The sequence below is a fragment of the Mytilus trossulus genome, unplaced genomic scaffold (genome assembly GCF_036588685.1).
Source record: "Mytilus trossulus isolate FHL-02 unplaced genomic scaffold, PNRI_Mtr1.1.1.hap1 h1tg000024l__unscaffolded, whole genome shotgun sequence".
NCBI classification, from domain to species: domain Eukaryota; kingdom Metazoa; phylum Mollusca; class Bivalvia; order Mytilida; family Mytilidae; genus Mytilus; species Mytilus trossulus.
The window spans coordinates 5799639-5821143 of record NW_026963290.1 but is presented as its reverse complement, the minus strand read 5'-3'; the positions used below and the strand labels follow the sequence as shown (position 1 = coordinate 5821143).

Sequence of the window (21505 nt, the reverse complement as noted above, 5' to 3'; positions counted from 1 at the left end):
ACTGAGAAGGGAAAGTTTTTCCGCGTGCAACCGATACACCCCACCTCTTTTCATTTGCTTTAATATATTAAATGCGTGTTAGATTTTTATTGTATTTTTTTATTTAACACTTTTAAAAACACTCATACAATAATAATGCAACAAACATTACAAGAAAACTTTTACTGCAGTTGGACTCAAAAAATATAAACATTAATTTTGTATGAAATCTTCTGTAATAAATACCAAATTCTTTGGTATATACCTCTTTTTTAAAGAACATCATCTTGAATATGAAAAAAATGTTTCTTAGTTACTTCTGGCATAATGCAATATTGAAGAAACTTTTCAACACTTTACTAATTTCTAAAGACATTATTCTACCTAAACTATATAAATAGAATGAAAGAACAATCTTAAAAATGTTTTTGAAGAAATACTTACATTCTAAAAGCTATATAGAAGATTTCTTGTTAGTTTTTTAACAAATTCTAAATTTTGAAGCAACCAATCTCAATAAAAACAAGTCTCTTTCTTATTTTCTTTTTTTGCAGGCATATAATATTCCTCGCGTCTGATTTAATACATATGTATCGTTGTACCCCGTCGTGATTTTGGGAAAACAATTAGAATCATATGTTTTGTTATTTCATACAATGTATAATCAATATATATACAGCGTCATACAATATTGTTTTACATTCACAAACCGACACATTAATGTTACACTAGCAAACAAAAAACATACCAAACAAGTAAAGCAATGAGCAATATTCGCATAATAATCATACACTTAATATCACAATTATTCAAAAAAAATTGAATGAAATTCATTATAGACTGGGCATATTCATATCGATTCTATTAAGTGTAAAATGTAAAATATGTCATTGGAGTGAACTCCATACAATGTACGTCCATTCAAGTTATAACATCTATTTGAAATTCAATAGATGTTATAATGATAAAATATCTTAATTACTCGTACTCCGAAACGAAAAAAAAATATGTACATAGCTTATAATATTAATACATGTACTTTCAAGCAATATTGCATATGTTAAAGCAAAAATATACATAGTATTATGTTACTAGAAGAGAAAATCCGAACAAAAATTACGTGTACATCTTGTGTACTAAAAGTATATTCGTTGTATATAAAAGTACACTTGACGTTAGAACAATTCGTCAATATTTTACTTGTCTATATCTATGTCCCTGGGACAACTTGATTTGTGTCTTTGTTCCCTATACATTAAAGGTATTTATCAGTTTCGAGAGAGGTATGATACTTTTGGTTTTCTGAAACATAAAAATCATATTATATGTTATATGAAACCAAATAAAATTATCTCCGATTAAACCATAAAAAAAAATGTAAATAATGTTAATATTTAGGAAGCATGTACGTCTTAAATATGAATATACGTATTATTTTCATTTGTGTTTAATTATTTTGCACATAATGTTTATAATTCTGTTATGATTGATTTTATCAAATAACAATATTTAATATATAATAATTGAAATAAGATTGTTGGTCGTAATATCATTTTTTACGTAAATCTTCAAAACATCTCGATTGCTTTGATATCAATCAAAATATCCACTAGCGACATTTCGTCTTTTTCTGCTATTTTCCCGTCTTTCCGACATTTCAGTTTTGACTGCCCCCTTCTTAGAATTATTTGTAATATGCGGAAAATGGTAAATACATATAAATATTTTTCGAAATCTTTATTTGATAACATCTTTGTTCCCAGAGGTTACCTCCAATGTTTTGTCTTTTGTACTATAATTTGTCTGTTTGTCTTTTTCTTTTTTAGCCATTATCGATCTACGAGTTTGACTGTCCCTCTGGTATCTCTCGCCCCTCTTTTAATGGGTATTCAAAAATGGTTTTCCTTTTAGTTACTGTTGTTTCTATACAAGCACTTATTTAGCCTTTTTAATTTTTTTATTGATTCGTGCGTCACAGTTGTGTCTTTGTAGACGAAACGTGCGTTTGGAGCAAAATCTTGATTTCAATCCTAGTATCTATGATGATTTTATTAATTCCTTACTCGAAGATTATGATTTGTTAAACTATAGTATTTTTAACGGTAATCGGACGTTTTGTGTCAAGAAAAATTATCACTCTTATCTTTTAATTTTAATTTTTTTTCTGTATGAACAGTTAAGTTTGTCTAAAGACTTTTTTTGTATTTTTGTACTTACCCAGCGCCATCTTTGGGCAATTTTATTACTCTGAAACAAACATACAATGAATTCAATTTTAGTATGAACAACAAAACTATACATGATGTTCTTAAAATTCGTCTTATTCATTGTGATAACTGTATTTCTAGTTATTGCTGGTAATATCTTGCTTATTAGTTATTGCTGGTAATATCTTGCTTATTCTAGTTATTGCTGGTAATATCTTGCTTATTTCTATGATGGCTGGTTATTTCAGTTTATTTGATTTAAGACTGATATTTTTATATTTAGGTTCAGTTTTTATAATTTGAAACGAAAAGGTTTTCGTTGACTTGTATGTGATAAAATATTCCTTGTTATGAAGTAATTGTCTTTATCGTTGATCTTAATGTGTCAATACAAACCATTTATGTTATCAAATTATAAGCATTGTTGATCATCTATTATTTAAGTGATGACACTGCCTAATATGTTGTCTTATAGTTTTCTAAAAATGTTTTTTGTTTTAATTAGGTGTGTTGTTCAGTCTCGAAGGTTTTTTTCTCAGATTCTTTTCGATATTGTATTCTCGGATTTACCGAGAATTTACATCATGTTTCTTTTCACAAATTATGTAGTTTGTTTTCCCAACCCTTTTCCCGTTTGTATACTTTGTTAATGAATTAAGAAAACATTTTAGTTTTTCGAGTCTTGGAATATAGAATATCAAACAGTGGTGATTTTATAATCAGATACCTTAGTTTTGATTTTTGAACCATTGATATGTGTTTTTCGGTCTAAGAATAGTACAACATCATTTTAATGCTACTAGTATCACTTACATTTTACATCTTCCTGGCTCTGTATGTATCTCTATCCTATCTTTTTCTACTGTGTACTTATAAAGTGGACATTGGTCTTTCGACTTCGGTATCTTTTCTTTGCTTAGCTCCGGGGTTTTGTTTTCAAACAATGTTTTAAAGTACGGATTTTGTCTTTTCGTTGACTTTTCTTTCTCTCTTTGAAGCAGTTTAAGTAATTCTAGTTGTTGTCTTTTGATCTCCAATAATTGATTTTCAGTGGGTAGACGTTGTCTTTTCTCTGACTCTTTCATGTAGTTGTATTCTGCTTTTACAGTAGCTGATGGGGAATCCAGAGACTTAAGATAAGCGATATTTCCTGGTGGTTTGCCATCAGACTTTTGAAGATATCTACTTTCTGACGCAATTGTTTCTGTGCCAATACCGTAGTCAGCAGCCTGTTGACTTATGTCTGTGCGCGGTTCAGAACGTAGGGGGATATCTGCTGAACTTCGATAACTTATTGAATCGGATGGTCTTTGGTCTGTCTTGAAGTAACGGCTTTCCGCAGTTGGCGCCTCGGGTTGTCTGCGATCTAACGTTTTAACGTATACAGTTTCTAATCTAGGTTCCACGTAACGGACGGCAGGTGATTTTTCAACGGGTCTTCTGTCTACTTGGCTACCCCTCACCACTTCAATATATCGAACGTCTTGTGATTTTACACTAGTTCGCCTTTCTACTGGGGTATCTCTTGCAACCTCATTATAGCGAACGTCTTGTGAGTTTACACTAGTTCGCCTGTCTACTGGGGAATCTCTTGCAACCTCATTATAGCGAACATCAGGTGATTGTGCAATTGGTCGATTATCAACTATAACATTTCTACGGCTTTCTTGTAAAGGAATTGGAGCAGTTGGTAAACTAATATCAGCTTTGTATGATCTTGGTCTTTCATATCTGGTTTGGTATTTTTCCTCCACAACTGGCTGGCTATTCACAGATTGTGTCTGACGCCTTCCTGAAGACGCCTGTTGAGGAAGACTGTTAGCCGGAGGAGTTGGTAAACGTTGAGGTAGATTCGGTCCTTGTGGTCTTGCTGGAGGTCCAGGTTGGTATGCTGGGTCTGGTTGTTGATTGTTAGTCTGCTGATATTGATTTTGTTGTGAATGGTAATCCGCTTGAGTTAAAGGCTGAGCAGGGGTCGGTTGTTGATTATTGCCCTGTTGGTATTGATTTTGCTGAGGATAGTAATCTGGCTGAGGTTGAGCAGGGTTAGGCTGTTGAGGTTGAGCAGGATTAGGCTGCTGATGATGTTGGTGATTACTACTTTGATCAGGTGGGTAGTAATGGCCGGCGGAGATTGGAGTTGGTGGTGATGCAGGGTAATGATCATACTGGGGATATGAGTTTGATGGCGGTGCATGGCCAGCTGGGTGTTGCTGAGGCTGAGCATGGCCAGCTGGATGTTGTTGAGGCTGAGCATAAGGCGCGTGTGCTGCAGGTGGTGGTTGAGTGGCAGAATATGGATTATTTGGAGGATGATTCTGGTGGTAAGGATATGTCGTTGGGTGTGGTGCACCTGTTACATGATTGTATGCAGGTTGATTCTGTCCCGGACCTGCAACATAAGATTGTCCAGAATAATAACCAGAATTATAGCCTTGAGCTTGGTTGTAATATTGATTCTGGTCATATGGTTGACTATTATAATTCTGATTTGGGTCATATGGTTGACTGTTATAATTCTGATAATAGTTATATGGTTGACTGTGCTGAGTCTGGCTAGACGGCTGGCCACTGTTATGATAGTACTGATTATAGTAATTATATGGATATGCGCCCTGCTGATAATGTGCTGCTGGTTGCCTAACAGTCGAAGAGGCTACTGTAGTAGAGTTAGGTGCGAGTGTGGTTGAAATTTCTTCTAGTTCTATCTCTACTTCTGGTGCAGGTGTGGTAGTAGAGGTACTAGTAGTAGGTGCAGGGGTTGTCGTTGTTCCTGAGTTATATGTAAATAAGTAACTATATATACAACCTTATGTACAGAATCATATATTACACAAGCTCAGGTCCAAACAGGTTTGTTATAGTAGATTTGAAGTACTTATGATTCCTTTGTCTTAATTACGAATGCGCGAATGTTGTATGCGCATAAGAATCTACATATGTACGCCTGAAATTTTGAAATTGTGAAACATCAGCTGCTGCAAAAGTAAAATAATATTTTGTCTTTTGTCACAATGTTGAAAATATGATTTCCACGAATCCTTTTATTTGGAAAGATTAAACAAACTCACATACAGACATAAGTAACTTTTCTACTATAACATACATGTTCTAACCACATTAATTACGACATGATTCACTACAAATGGGTGTTAGTGTAATAATATTTTTTTGTCTCAATAGCAGATACAATTGTGTTAATTTACTCTCAGCTTACCCTTTTGTATCACACTAAGCTTCTCACAATGTGCACGTGATGGTGTTTTGTTTTCAAAGGCAATCAAATATACTATAAGTACATATGGTCAAAAGAGAGACTTGACCTATGTCATATTAATATCATTGGTCATGAACATGGTATATATTAATAACTGATCAATAACTAAAGACACTGATGATATGCATGCTACTAGATTCATGTCCACTTAAGATCATGTATTGGTCATTTGTTCACGCCTATCTATATTTCTGGTAATTAAATCTTTCAACTAATAGCTATATATTATCTTATAAAAGAGATGTATTACCAATAGAAATCATTTATCAAAATCGAAATAGTTTATTTATAGATACGAGATTACCGACAAAAATGCAAAGGGTGCATATCAAGGACCCCTTACTTGTTTTGTTCAAAGAGATATTTGTTTAAAACTGTATATCTCTGGAATCAAAACTTTCTAGAGTTTTACAGTAAAAAGACAACAACTTACTGTATAATTTGACACCTTAAAAGGCGGGGCATTATCTTGAAAATTCATGTTCATCGATTTGAACTCAATTTCTCGTATTTTTATTTTTAAAAAATACTAAAACGAATATCCAAATTACAGAGTACAAACTACAAACACTAAACCTTGCATTAATTCGCTAAAATGTAAAATCATTTCCTGCATATTTCAGACTAGACGCCATCTTACACATAAATATATATGATTATCGAGATGACCTTCGAAAACTGCTGACGGTCATTTAACCAGATATAAACAAAAGCAAAAATGTAAATATAAATAAACACTCTAGCATTTGCAATTATTGTCACACCAATTGTGTTGCGTATGTAAAAACAGACCTCTTGACAAGTCCTATTTAATGGGTCACGTTCGAGGAAAGGATGACGGAATTTGTGGTTACAACAGTTGGAATATGTTTATCGTGATCTGTGAAACAGATATTATATAACAGTTATCCAACTTGTGATTTCGTGAGTAATTTTTTGTAAAGAAAATTTCATCATCACAACTTGTAAACAGCAAACCTCTGCCATGGAAATCTTGAATATGTTATCCATAAGGAGATATAGTTATCAAAAGTACCAGGATTATAATTTTATACGCCAGACGCGCGTTTCGTCTACGTAAGACTCATCAGTGACGCTCAGATCAAAATAGTTAAAAAGCCAAACAAATACAAAGTTGAAGAGCATTGAGGACCCAAAATTCCAAAAAAAGTTTTGCCAAATACGGCTAAGGTAATGTACTCCTGGGGTAAGAAAATCCTTAGTTATAATCTGCATGTATGCGTTGCATCTAACACTACAGGAGAAAGTTCGCACATGTTTTGGCATTGCTGTCTGTTTTACGCGCTATGGTAACGCAGTCAACGCTCATGGTTGGGTCATATCTTGTAGAATGCATGTCATCAGTGTTTTAGCTATTCATAAATTCTTGATACCTACCATATGCATGTCCTGATTTTTGTGATAAATGATTTTAATAGGTCATTATTTAAGAACATTATTTATTTGAAGTATATTCTAATGATTTTAAAAACAAAACAACATGTCTATTGAATGACATATACGCCATAACCAATGAAAATGAATTTGACAAAATGTATATAAAAAACGTATTCATTAAAGTCGGATTTTTTTCAAAGCTGACTATACGTTATGGGAATTGCTAATTCTTGAAGACCGTGCTTATACCTTCACGTTGTAGTAGCATTCATCAGTACCATTTGCACTGTGGTAGATAGCTGTTTAATTAGATAGTATACCACATCTGCTTAAATTTCGACTTTTTCATTTTGTAAGGTCTACGTTTAACATGGACTAAATTCAATTCCTTCTCAAACTATCTTAAATCAAAATTAAACTCGAATCTTAGTACATCAAAATGGTTCTTTAAGGTTATAAACTTAAAAGACTCAGTGCCATGTAAAAAGAAATCCAGCACAGTGTCAACATGTTTATCGGAACAAAAAGACATCTTGACCGTAACATACAGCTCAAAATGTTTTGAGATCAGGGTCAAAAGGGTATTTTGAACCCTAGCATAGTGATTTTCTAGATCGCTGACTGCGGTAAAATAAACTTTCCAAAAAACTGTAACAAAATATGAAAAATTGCACCGAAATTGACGTAACGAAGCAAATATGTAAATGTTACTGTGTTATTTTTAATGCGATGTGCTAAAAAAGAAGTTAGTTAGTATTAATAGATTTTTCAAAACTATTTATATTCTAAATGTGAAGTATTCAGCTGACCCGATTAAAAATATGTCAGAATCTTAGGGTCAATGAACCTACAACATGTATAACTTTGTAAGTTTATTTATAACAATCTAAGTTATTAAGAAGAATTTGTCATATATCTCCGGTTACGCTGTCGTTGCTGTGAAAAATATGATTATTTTAGTTGCGTAAGACACTTTGTCATCTAGATTGTATCCAAGTTATGTTTTGTAAGACATCTGCTGGTATGCGATTAATTATAGCTGGACAAGTTCTAAATCAGTAAATGTAGACATATATTATTGATGGCATTTGTCAGAAAATGATATTAAAAAAAATATAAACCCATAAAATAGAAAAAAATACTATTTGGTGCTTTTATAAAAAGATTCAAGCACGTGACCATTTATGTTTGTTACATTTGTAATTTCTCATCATACGTTTCTAATAAATGGACTTTGTCGAAAGAGCGAGCACAAGATCATAATGTAACCGGTTTTCATTAACGTAATGTGTGTCTTGAAAATCTGAATTTTTACCAATTAAACTGAATAGTTTTTTTTCAGATTTTGCTGTCGAAATGTACTTATTACATGAAAAGTTTTGAAATCATTTAAAAATTTCAATTTATCAAAAAGGCTGATTTCCAAATTGAGTTAAAAAAAAAAAATTTTCATCAATTGTGCTCCGTTTTTTTTTAATCATTTTTTTGTAATTTTGATTTAAGAAAAAAATCAAAGAAACAGTTAAACAATATGTTTTTGAGACGTAGTTGATGTGTAATACGTAATATTACCTGGTGGTTTTGGCGGTGGTGGTCTAGGTGGTGGTGGGCGTAGCCGTTGTGGCGGTTGTGGCGGTGGTGGACGTGGATGGTGATTATGCAAGCCAACAACAACACTTATGATCGAAATATCTGAAAAAGAGAATGTCATGGAGTTTTTATTTCTTTTTGTGTAAAATTATCTAATGAAGCAAATCGTTTTCCCTATAATTACCGCATTTTCCAACTGTGTGTGTACTTTAGGGTTTTTGTCTGATAATCCAAAATACTTACGATTCTCCATTTTATATTGTTGTAAGACAGGATCACAAAACAATCTAATAATATGTTTATTGTTGGTGTGCTGCATCGTATTATATACCCAAATCTTCTTTTATTCATAAATGTGAACGCAAAGCTTTCTGCCTTGCATAAAATTATCCAAACTATCAAGTATATAAATGCTGGTATTGCCTATATATCCACCTTTTTGAACTCTAGTGGATAGTTTTCATTTTGGCAATCATACCACATCTCCTCATTTTTATATTAAAACAAAAGCATTTTACAATACCTCTCTTATAAAAATGTTGTTGCGTTATAAGAAAATACATGTAGACAATATAAGAATTACTGTGACACTTTGATGAATGGTGGATGTACATAAAAGATACCGCCAGTTGCATCCTGTGTTAGACTTAATAAATACGACATTTATACCGTAAATGAAATATTCATAGATATTTATAGTATGACAGAAATATTGTACATAAATAAAAACTGGAACATATTATCTTAGATGTTTTCATAAAGAAATGGCATTTTATGGAAATCATTAAAACAGATGGGCACAAATTTTTACAATTTATACTTTTGTTTATCTTTCTTTTGTTTAATTTTATCGTTTAGTGAATTAGTTTGGTTGCATAGCTTATAGCTGTATTGACAGCTTCTGAACAGCAATACAGGGATTGTTCACATATTATAATTTAAAAGGTATTTCTCAATTTAAGGTTTCGAAGTTACTTTTCTAAAACTTGTATCTTACTTATAAAGCACTCGCGTTATTTGTTAAGTTTGAAACAGGAAAAAGTTGTTGAGTTAGGAGAATATATACTGCTGTTGTATTTAAAAAAAATGAAATTGAGAAGATTACAGAAGCATGAAAGTATGCTGATTACATTTTGACTTTCGTTTTCTTGTTGTATGTAATCGGATTTCAACATTTTGATCTCCAGTTCAGATCAACAGATCATTGCCTAGATAAATCAAATGGGGATTGTATAATGTAAATTCGACTTGAGTTGTCTTGTAACAAATATTTTTAATTTTGATAAATTTGACTGTTTTTGCAAATACTTGCATACTCACGATCCTAAATCTTAAAATGTTTCAGACTAAGGTTTCAGCAATGTTATCTTGCTTTGATAAAGCTATAAATTTCAAATTTCAAATGTACATAGTATATTAAAGAATATAAAGAATGTGCCCAAAGTACACGGATGCCCCATTCGCACTATCATTTTCCATGTTCAATGGACCGTGAAATTGAGGTCAAAAGTCTAATTTGGCTTTAAAATTAGAAAGATCATATCATAAGCAACATGTGTACTAAGTTTCAAATTGATTGGATGTCAGCTTCATCAAAAACTACCTTGACCAAAAATTAATCTGAAGCGGGATAGACGGACGCACGAACGAACGGACGGACGGTACGACGTTACGACAGACGGACGGACGGACGCACAGACCAGAAAACATAATGCCCCTCTACTATCGTAGGTCGGGCATAAAAACACATTCCGTTTATAGATGTAAAAGACCAATTAGATAATTCTTTACATTTTGATATTATCGTCTTAACTGAATTCTTTCCATCTAATTCGAAACATTTTGCTGTCGATAGTTCATTGCAAATACAGCAGGCATTATTCCTTTACATAGTAACTAGACTTGTATGTATTGGTATAAGTAAATTCTCGACATACAAAAGTATCAGTCTATGAATTACTGCAAAAAAAACTTCATTGCTTATTGCATGTTTTCCCAGTTGATGCATTTTGCGATTTCTACTAAACATAACTGAAATGTTCCTTCGTCTTTTTGTGTACATGCCTTAATTGGTTTTCTTGATCCATTATGTTACACGTAATATGTATCTCGGTTTTCTTAACTTCTTGTGTCGTCATCAGTAATGCCCGCGTCACACTGTCCCGACTTTTACGCCGATGGCAACACGATTATGGAAATTTTCAAAATCGGGACTGATCGTATTCAGATCGGGCTATTCGTAGTGCCATCTTTAACCATCGTAGAACCATCGGCCACTTTTTCTAGCCTTCGGGGGGGACAACTTCGGGAAGGGTTCTAAATTTTTTAACATGTTGAAAAATCCCCGAAGGTGCGTCCGATGTTGAGGGTTCGTATTTAGTTCGTATCACCATCATCACCATCGTAATGTCACCGGGATTGCATCTTTGAACATCGTATTGCATTCGTGTTTCCATCGTTTCCATCGGGTAGTTTTGACATTACGATGTCTACACGAATGAATCACGAAGCTACCCGAAGGTTTTACGATGGCAACACGACTTCGTGAAAACCTCGTAATCCCGTCGTGTTGCCACCGAATGAAAGTACGAAGGCGACAAGATGGAACTACGACGGCATTAAATCCAGCTAGATGTAAGTTAATTTTCGCGCTAAATCGCGATATGCACTGGTCAGTCTAATACGACAGTTAAGAAAGACGTTTACAAAACATGGAGCTCATATCATATGATTCTACGAGGACAAGAAAGGCAACAGCGTTGTTTCTATTAATTCAAATGGAACAAGAAAAGCAGCTATTTAAAAAGGCTCAGAATTTACTTGTACAATTAAAATATTATTTTTTGTCAATTTTTCATATCAAGTTACATACTGAAAATTATAAACGCGCCTCGTACACCAACACTGCAGGTACACGTATATATAAAATCAACTTTTCTTTATTATTCTGATTTTTTATGTATCGTATGAGTTGTTGTCACACGAATGTTTACTTCATAACCATTTTTGTCGAGCCTGCAACTTTTATTGCAGAAAGCTCGACATAGGGATAGTGATCCGGCGGCGGCGGCGGCGTTAGCTAACTTTTTAAAAGCTTTATATTTTATAAGGTGGAAGACCTGGATGCTTCATACTTTGTATATAGATGCCTCATGTTACGAAGTTTCCGTCAGTCACTGGTCAAATGTCCTTGACCTTATTTTCATGGTTCAGTGACCACTTGAAAAACTAGTTCATATTTTTTGTAGTGTTGAATTCTCTCTTATTATAAGTAATAGGATAATTATATTTGGTATGTGTGTACCTTGCAAGGTCCTCATGCCCGTCATACAGTTTTCACTTGACCTCGACCTCATTTCATGGATTAGTGAACAAGGTGAAGTTTGGGTGGTCAAGTCCATATCTCAGATACTATAAGCAATAGGGCTAGTGTATTCGGTGTAAGGAAGGACTGTAAGGTATACATATCCTACTGGCAGGTGTCATCTGACCTTGACCTCATTTTCATGGTTCAGTGGTAATAGTTAAGTTTTTGTGTTTTGGTCTGTTTTTTTCATATTTTATGCAATAGATCTACTATATTTGTTGTATGCAATGATTGTAAGGTGTACATGTCTAGCGGGCAGATGTCATCTGACCTTGACCTCATTTTCATGATCAAAGTTTAGTTTTTGAGTTTTGGTCTTTTTATCTAATACTATATGCCATAGGTCAACTATATTTGGTGTATGGAAATATTTTATGATCTATATGTCACTCGCTCATGTTTTATTTGACCTCGACCTCGACCTCATTTTCACGGTTCATTGCTCAGTGTTAAGTTTTTGGTCTATTTTTCTTAAACTATAAGTAATAGGTCAACTACATTTGTTGTATTGAAGCATTGTTAGCTGTACATGTCTACCTGGCATGGTTCATCTGACCTTGACATAATTTTCATGATTCATTGGTCTTTGTTTAGTTACCTTGGTTAATGTTAAGTTTATGTGACAATTTTTAATAAAGCAACATAATATCAATTATTAGTAAAGAAGGCGAGACATTTCAGCGTGTGCACTCTTGTGTTTTCTATATGTCATATTTTGCCGTATTTGTTGCTTTCCCCACATCCTTCCCTTTGTCTATATTATTATGATATTCTCCTGGAAAGAGCTTTTTTTAATACTGGGATCAACAAACCCATTACCATTACCTTACCTTTAAGATAGATCAGTAAACATGGGCATAATTATGGGTAATTATTCAGACTAGTGTACACATTTTACAGTTCAAACAAGGCAATGCGAGCGTGGCATCCCCTAGTTTGTAACATATTTGGGACAAATATGGACACTATATTTGTATATGACACATGCAGAACATGGTAAATCGAATATGCATATTTGATACATAAACTATTTTTTTAGAAATCAACCAAAACATTCATTAACTGGAAATACCTTTAAGGTCCGTATGGGTACTGAAGTGGTTGTCGGAAAGGCGAAGACAACAATATGGACATTTCACAACGTTACTAAAAGAGCTAAAAACGCGTCTTAATGATTAAACCAGAGGTCTGTTGTTCAACTTGAAATGAAATGTACAATATAATATATTTTCAATATTGATCAATTAATTTAAAACGCGTGATGCCTTCGGCATATAATTTAAATGCATCGTAAGCTGTATACGGCCATCGCGCCATCTTCGTAATCCATCTTGTAGCCTTCGTAATCCATCGTGTAGGCTTCGGCTGAGATATGAAGCTTAAATACCCGTCTTCGGTTAACCTTCGTATGTCCATCTTTTGCTATCGTATATAATTTCGGCACCATCGTATAGACTTCGTTATTCGTCGTACTTGCTTCGGTCACTTTTTTGGTATTTTAACGAGATCGTGACCAACTTCGTACGAACTTACAATTTTCGCATTCGGGTGTCCATCGTATATCAAAATCGGGACAGTGTGACACGGGCATAACTGATGTCTTAAAAAGTTTATGTTTTTAGTCGAGCGAAAGTAACAAGTCGTATCTAGACGAGAAGCACGTCTGGCATACACACTTATAAACCTGGTATCTTTGATGAGTTATACAGTCTTAACAAGCATTTATAGACCTGTTTAAGCAAAGTATGTAAAAGTGGCCGTATGACATACATTTTTTTACAATTCACCTGTCTGTGGAAAAATACATTTCTCATCATATTCACGTAATAAATAAATGATTTATTTATAAAGTTCATACGTAGGTCAATATTTACGATTACATAGATTTATGTGACAAAAATTCGTATGTGATACTCAATAGAATAACAAACAATAATATGATTTGACCAACACGTGTATCTGGAACAACCGTCATCAGTAATTCTAAAAGCTATCTTGTACTAGGTTCGAAATCAACCAATTAAGAAACATTTTGTGTTTAGAGCACACATTTCGTACTCCAAATTGCAAGTACAGTGTAATGTTCTACGACTGTAATGCAGGTGTACATGTATGTTGTTTTTTAAATTACGAGTATCACATATGTTTTGAGAGCATAACCCCAGTCCACAAAGGGTCTAAATAGAACAGCTTTAACTCGTATTAGATCAACATTTTCCGAGGATGATTTAGCAAAATCATATATTTTTGATAAACTGCATATTTATAAACTATATAGTGTATGTTTAAATCATATCAATATATATCTATTTTCTTATACCTAAATACTAACGCACTTGCTACTGAACGAATTGTAATATGGATAATTGATGGTCCAATAGTAGCTTTACCTACATGTACCAAATAATAAAAAAAAATGATATGGTTTCAAAAAGTGTTTCGAGAACAACCTACTGCGGGTAAAAAAAACTACGAAATGTTAGAAAGGCATAAATACAACACGTCTGCGCCTTAATGAAATATCAAAGATCTTCTAAGTTTGGCTTCGTGAAAGGGTATTGTAGCCTCAGTTTTTCAATAATTGTATGAACTAGATATTTACAAACGAATTTGTTATACGACTTCAAGGATCGTCATTCTACATGGTTAAATTTTTAAAAGTCAGTGATATGCTGTAATTAATTTGTAGCAAACACACGTACAATTTACCACAACAGTAAAAGCATTGTAAACTTAAAACGTGAACTATCAAAAAAAAATCTTTGGCGAGGCGCCCATAAAATTCCATCCATTTGGACCCTCCTATAAACCGATTTGCACTTTGCAGCGTTCTAGACGTATTTACTGGTTGTTATATGACAAAAAGTACTAACTAAATGCTGAGTCGTCCGTATTTGAACATCATGTATTTATTAAACCCACGAAGATTGTATTTGACATTCCATATATAAATATGACAAAATCATTTGTAAATATCACGCAAGTCATTCTTCTGAGGTAAAATGGTCATTGAATTGGACAGAGGTCATGACCTTGTTTTTTTGTGTTAGAGACAAGTATTTCTGAGGATGAACACATTTATCACCTAACTGTATACGATTGTCTGATATACAGCATGGTTACAGAGATGATTGCTATTATTGTCTGTACCTTTGGGGTTTGCTGGTCACAAATACGATTAATAAACAGTTTGTATCATGTCAAACGAGGTTAATATAAAACAAAAAAGAAGATGTGATACAATTGCCAATGAGACAACTCTCTGAAGAGACCAAATTGACACAGAAATGAACAACTAACGGTCATCGTATGGTCTTCGACAATGAACAGAGCCCATACCGCAAAGTCAGCTATAAAAGGCCCGGAAATGACAATTTAAAACAATTCAAACGAGAAAACTAACGGCTTAATTTATGTACAATGAATGAACGAAGAGCAAATATGTAACAGAAAAGCAAACCACAACCACTGATCAACAGATTCCTTACTAGGGACAGGCACATACATACATAATGTTGCGGGGTTAAACATGTTAGCGAGATCCCAGCCCTCCCCTAACCTGGAAAAGTGGCAAGATGTATATAGTAACCAGGTTTTTTTCACTCACTTTCAAAACATTATAAAAGCTAGAAAGAAAAAAATACACTTCTCTGGTTCAAAAAAATTACAAATAAATGGAACGATAACATAATTGCTACAGTTTTAAACTACTAGTATGATTGTTTTTATATTATTCGTTTTGACTGGAACCTGTTTTATTACAAACTATTTACTCGTCTGTAAATATTGACCATAGACTGTTAACATGACATTGGCAGTCTCTGGTGGGGTGTTGTTTCGTTGAAAAACATGTTTAACTTACATCTATTTATTTTTTCTATCGAAAGGAAGAGATTGAAATCGCTTTAACCACACGCGAATTGAAACAAAGAACGGTCTGCAGTAAACTTAAACAAAAAGGCCCGGTATCAATTAACCAACCCCTGGTACAATGTAACGTTCTAAACTATTGTTTTTGATGTATTCGTAAATTATTGTCAAATATCCTGATGAAGAAGTAGAGAGACATCGCAAACTATTAAGTTATCAATAAAACAGCAAACAAAAGTTAAATGCTTAAATTAGCCATGCAATTTAATGTGCCACACATTGCTACTCAGGAATGGAAAGGTAACAATAGGAAATATAAAATCATTGTTTTGTCAAGGTGCCATTTCAATTTTGATATAAATAGAACATCTTGGTTATTTTTAACTGTCAAACTTCACTTGAATACACATGGTATTTAAGTTTTAAGTACGTCGTATTTACTGAAATATTACTATTGAGAAAAGGGACAGATATCGGTACAAACAATTACAGACTAATCTCTAAGAATAATTTGTACAGTTCAAGAACAGCCCAGTCATTTTGAGGGATATGCTTTGTTCCCTCTTTAAGATACCGAGTGTCTATTTGACTTTCAACTCAATAAACTCACACACGATTATTATGTTGTTTTTAAAATCTAAAATTTCAATACTTCAATACTGTCTGTTAAGGTTTAAACATTTATTGAAATATTTAACACACCGGGTAGGACTTTTCTTGACCAAGGACATGAATTAGGTATCTATGTTTACCAATTTGATCGAAGAATGAAGAAGAAGAGTTTTAATGGTCTTTCAATAAAGAATGGTAATACTTATGTAGAAAGAATTTATATTTTTTGCAAAAACGTTTTCACAATCAAAAACTTTCGAAATATATGGATTTGTCATTTTGTATATGATCTAATAAGAAAGTCTAGAACTGTTGGACAAAGTCTCTGATAGAACTACATGTATTTCGCCATTCGCCATTATTCTACCATAGTCTAGTATAGTCCTCAACATAGTCACACTAAGGCCTAATAGTTTCAGTTTTCTATGCAATTTCAGGAATAATTCATTGCGAACAATGCCAAGTTTACCAGTTGTATTATATAACATAGACCGGTTTTTACATGTAAATCACGGTACCATGACTAAGAATGTAATTTTTATAGGTTAAGCCTTACACGTTAAAGTTAACTTAATGTTGCATTGATGAAATGTTCATGTGACCAGAATTGAAAGTTTTAACAATAAAATTAAAGTAATGTGTTATGATCGCCAGTGAGACGAATCTCCACCAAAAATTAAACGACAAAAATGTTAGCAACTTAGGTAGAGTTGTCGGGAAACAAAAAGCAAGTGTGACGTGTGTTCATATTTATAACATTTCGTATTTCAGCAATTTTATCCATCAAAATGTTTTAAATGATTCATATTTATTCGATCATGCCCGTAAAACAATGGCAGGTCAGTTTTTGTAAAATATTACACAAATATGTTTCCTGTTTATTCATATTTCATTACTGATCATTAAAAGAACAAAAGGACGAAAACAAAAATAGACCCATAACTGTCCTCTACATAGATTTTGATGTATTGTTTATTGTGGATTAGTTGCGTTTTATATTCACTGGACATTTTGTTTAAACCACAATCATGTGTCTTTAACCAAAGGTCATGAAGAATTATATACTTTTTTACCAAAATTAACTGAGTTCGTGTTCTCTGTATACAAACTCGGATTGTTCAAAAATGTAAAGTAAAGAAAATGTATTTACAAAGAACCTACCCATTAAAGTTATATTCATAGCATTTCCTTCATTATCGTTGAGTTTTAGTTTAATTTATACATATTTATTTGTTGATTGTTGAAGCCAAATGATATCAAAATTCAAACAGTATAAATCTTGATTTGAAATAGTGCATTGTCCAGTTAAGGAGACAAATGATTCAGAGTGTCTCATCTTCTAAGTAATCGGATAGTGAAGGACATAAACCCTTGCAACTGTCACACACTTATGAATTTCTCTCCGGAGAGAGATCTGAGCCCCAATTCAAGAGTGAATATAACTAAGAAGCGTAGATAATTTAAAAAACAAGGATACTAACAACAGGACGACTGAAAAACCATCATCTTCGGCTTATAAATGTACAGTTACCCTTGTTTTATTTCTTCATATACACAGAAACAGGTTCTGTATGTTAAAATTTCTCATATTGTTTTCAAAATCGTCAGTCTTTCGATTGAATTAAAACAAAATTGTCTATATATGGTCATGTCTGCTTTAATAAGTTTAATGTCAAGTCGACATTTTAAAAATCAAGAGAATATTACCCCTCCCCTCCCACCAATTGTATATCTAAAAGGGCATCTATCAGGCAGTTTAACGCCATTTTGTGTTAACGTATACGTAAATGATTTTATGTAAATTTTTGTGGAACCTTTACATTTGATTTGAATATTTGATATTGAACCAAATAATCTATCATGACATGCACATGACTTAAAAATGTCCCCGTAAACATAGTTTCCTATCATCATTTCCTTAAATTTTAATTAGAATTGATGGTCGTGATATTGAGAAAATGAATACTCATCGATATTGAGCTATAAATTGTTATATAATAAAAGAGAGAAGAAAGAAACCAAAAGATTAGCCGAACTCACATAGTCGAAAACAAACTGACAATGTCACAGCAAAAATAGAAAACAGATCAAAAGACAATCAGTATAAAAACACAACATAGAAAACTATAGACTGAGCATCACGAACATGTGGCACCCGTGGTGCTGTTCTTTTAAATGCAAACCCGGTAATTTGTCTAATTCGAATGGTTACAGACCACAAGACAATCCAATATGTGGACTGAGCATTACGAACAAGTGGCACACGTGGTGCTGTTCATGTAAATACAAAGTGAAAATCGGTGATAAGTCTAATTCGGCTGGTCACACTGGATTAAGGTTACGACAATTGAATCATATCCGTCGTCATATATGTAACAATCGATAATTCTCAACAAACTCATTATAAATAAATTTGGTGTATTTACTGTCTTCTGATTGGTTAAAAATATTAGTTTTATTTTCAATGTTATCAATTTTCATGGAGACGCCCATTCTGATGTTGTGTATTCATACGCCAACATGTGTGTATGTTGTTATTGTTTTAATATAAATAGTATTAAAAGTTCTTTGAGCTTATTTTTTTCATAGAAATTTATTTATAATGAATGGCAATAATTTATTTTGACTTTATTGAACCATAAAACTAATTTTTGACTCTTCACATTTTACATAATCCGCTTCGCGGATTATTCAATGTGAAGAGTCAAAAATTAGTTTTATGGTTCAATAAAGTTAAAATAAATGAAAGCCATTCATAAAATGGCGTCCGCAAAATTTTTCGAATGAATGATTTCAACTTCCTTAATTGGAACTTGCAGTTTAATATCATCCTTGTAAGCAGTTATCCACAATAAAGGAAATGAGGTTTTAAAAGAAATACATTTTTTTTTTTTAATATCCTTTCAACATGGAAATATATACTTCATATACAGGCGAAAGATGCAAATTGCAAATAAATTGACAGTGTTTAAAATGAGAATACGAAAACTTTTTTCCTAATTGAAATTAGCCTACTTAAAAATCATGTTCACATTTAAATATGGAATGTTATAAAAACTTATTTTGTCTTTCAGTCGCAGATTTTCTCCGGAGATTCCAAGTAATCAGTTCCATTTGTTTGTGGGAAAAAACTATATTAGTCGAGAAATGACATACCGGTAAGTACATATACATGTATGAACAATAATGAGTAAACTTGTCCGTTTTCTGATTAAAGATTGATTTTACACCAGTTAATATAACGCAGTAATTTTCTATATACATCTTCTTAAGATTGGTTCTGTTCATTTTCCTATATAGACAGTAACGTCGTTGATATGAAAAAAAATGTGTTTGAAAGATGCCAAAAGGATAGAAAAAATCATATTTTCATAAATAAAATCGACAATATCATAAGGGAAATAATTGTACAACCCCGTGCCATAAACTTGCATGTGATGAAGCTGAAATGGTTTATCAGGCGACTCGTTGTCCGATTTGCACTTAATGTGGCTCTAAATTAATTTCACGTATGGCAAACTTGGTATGTACTGTGTATAACATAATTTTATCTTAAAGTTACTAGGTTGACATTTCATTTTCACTTTAGGTCATTTCATAAGAGTTTGTGATTTAATTCGATTAAGTTTTGCAATCTTTTATATTCTATAATATGACATATTATATTGTAAAACATACATGTATTATATGCTATTATTTTTCTTCAAGAATACCTTCAATTTCCCACATATGTATTTCTCGCTTCTCTTTTTTCCAAAAATATGTAGTGCTATTACTTTTTTATTTTAAAAAGGTGGTATTTTTTGTTTGCTTAATACTTTTGATCGATTAATCAATAGTGCATACGCTACTTCTCAATACATATGAATGCATGTAGTTTACTATCATTTAAACTCACCTAGAAGTATAAATCCATATAAAAATCGTATACAATTCACCATCTTATTATCCACACCAAAGTATATCAGTTACTGTGGTATGACTAAAACTCATCTATGTATAAATCTACAATATATTTTGACAGAAACGACAAATAAAGATTTTTTTGAAATATATATTATTTCATGACATATGTCAGTAATAAAAGACCTCTGAAATCCGGCCTGAATGTGACAACCTTCTCATTAAGAAAGAACCATAAAAAACAATACACTCTGGGGTACAACAAGGTTATCAACTGTGGTTTCTCTTTTTTATTAGCTAGATAACTGGTATTAGTATTATATAACGTTCATTTGATGTGCATTAATAAATAAAAATGACACTAATGGAATAGTTATATGTTTAACAAATAATGTTATTTAATTGTTGGCGACTGAATACATAACATACAAATCCCTGCAGTGAACGACAGCATGACCAATACACATCAGTGATCTTCTGTTATCTTTCGTATATAGCAAACTATGTATAATTGTCTATTCTAACACTATTTGTACAAAATCTGTATTTAATGTTTGGATCAGTTTAACCTACATTATATTGTAAAGCTGCAAGTTTCAGCTACAAATATGCCACAACTCTTTCGCCATTTTCAAAACATGCAACATTAATGAAATGAGTAGTTTCCTTTGAGATTTCAAAAACAAATATAAAAACGATGAATACCAAGTACAGAACAAAAGGATAGTGACCCTAACTAGAAGTTTATTTAATAGGAACTGGGTTAAATTCACACTATAAAAAGACTCATTAGTGACACTCAAATCCTAAAAAGTTACATGATAATAGGATTAAACAATGGTAGACGAAACAAAGGAGACAATAAAAATATTCGTAAACAAACTCATCATAGATACCAGGATTAAAATTTTCATATTTACGCCAGACGCACGTTTCGTCTACAGAAAGACTTATAGTGACGCTCAAATCCAAAAAAGTTAAAAAGGCAAAACAAAAGTACGAAGTTGAAGAGCATTGAGACCAAAATTCCTAAAAGTTTTGCCAAATACAGCTAAGGTAATCTATTCCTGAGGTAGAAAAGCCTTAATATTTCAGATTTCAAAAGTTTTGTAAACAGTTTATTTATAAATCAGTGATACATATTCAAATTGTGTTTTCGTTTTGTTTTATTCATTCAAACTTATACTTATATTATGAGTTTGTGTAGACATACATGAACCAACATTCTTTTAAAATGAAGATGTGTACTAATACCTTTCATGAATAATTAAAAAATACTTCATCAGATGCCTTTTTGGAAAT

The 21505-nt window shown here is 32.6% G+C and overlaps 1 protein-coding gene across 2 annotated transcripts; it reads right to left on the bottom strand.

Moving 5' to 3' along the window:
- Window positions 1-146: 146 nt before the first annotated feature.
- Window positions 147-20352, bottom strand: LOC134698920 (uncharacterized). 2 transcript variants are annotated; one of them, XM_063560601.1, is made up of 5 exons: window positions 20199-20352; window positions 8434-8553; window positions 3000-4959; window positions 2197-2226; window positions 147-1281 (listed from the first exon to the last, which is right to left on the bottom strand). In XM_063560601.1, exons 1-5 carry the CDS (start codon window positions 20239-20241, stop codon window positions 1248-1250), a joined length of 2187 nt encoding a protein of 728 aa, XP_063416671.1. In that variant the 5' UTR covers window positions 20242-20352; the 3' UTR covers window positions 147-1247. The 2 variants fall into 2 exon arrangements, with proteins under 2 accessions (XP_063416671.1, XP_063416672.1); XM_063560602.1 differs by having other exon boundaries at window positions 148-1281; window positions 3000-4578.
- Window positions 20353-21505: the final 1153 nt, after the last annotated feature.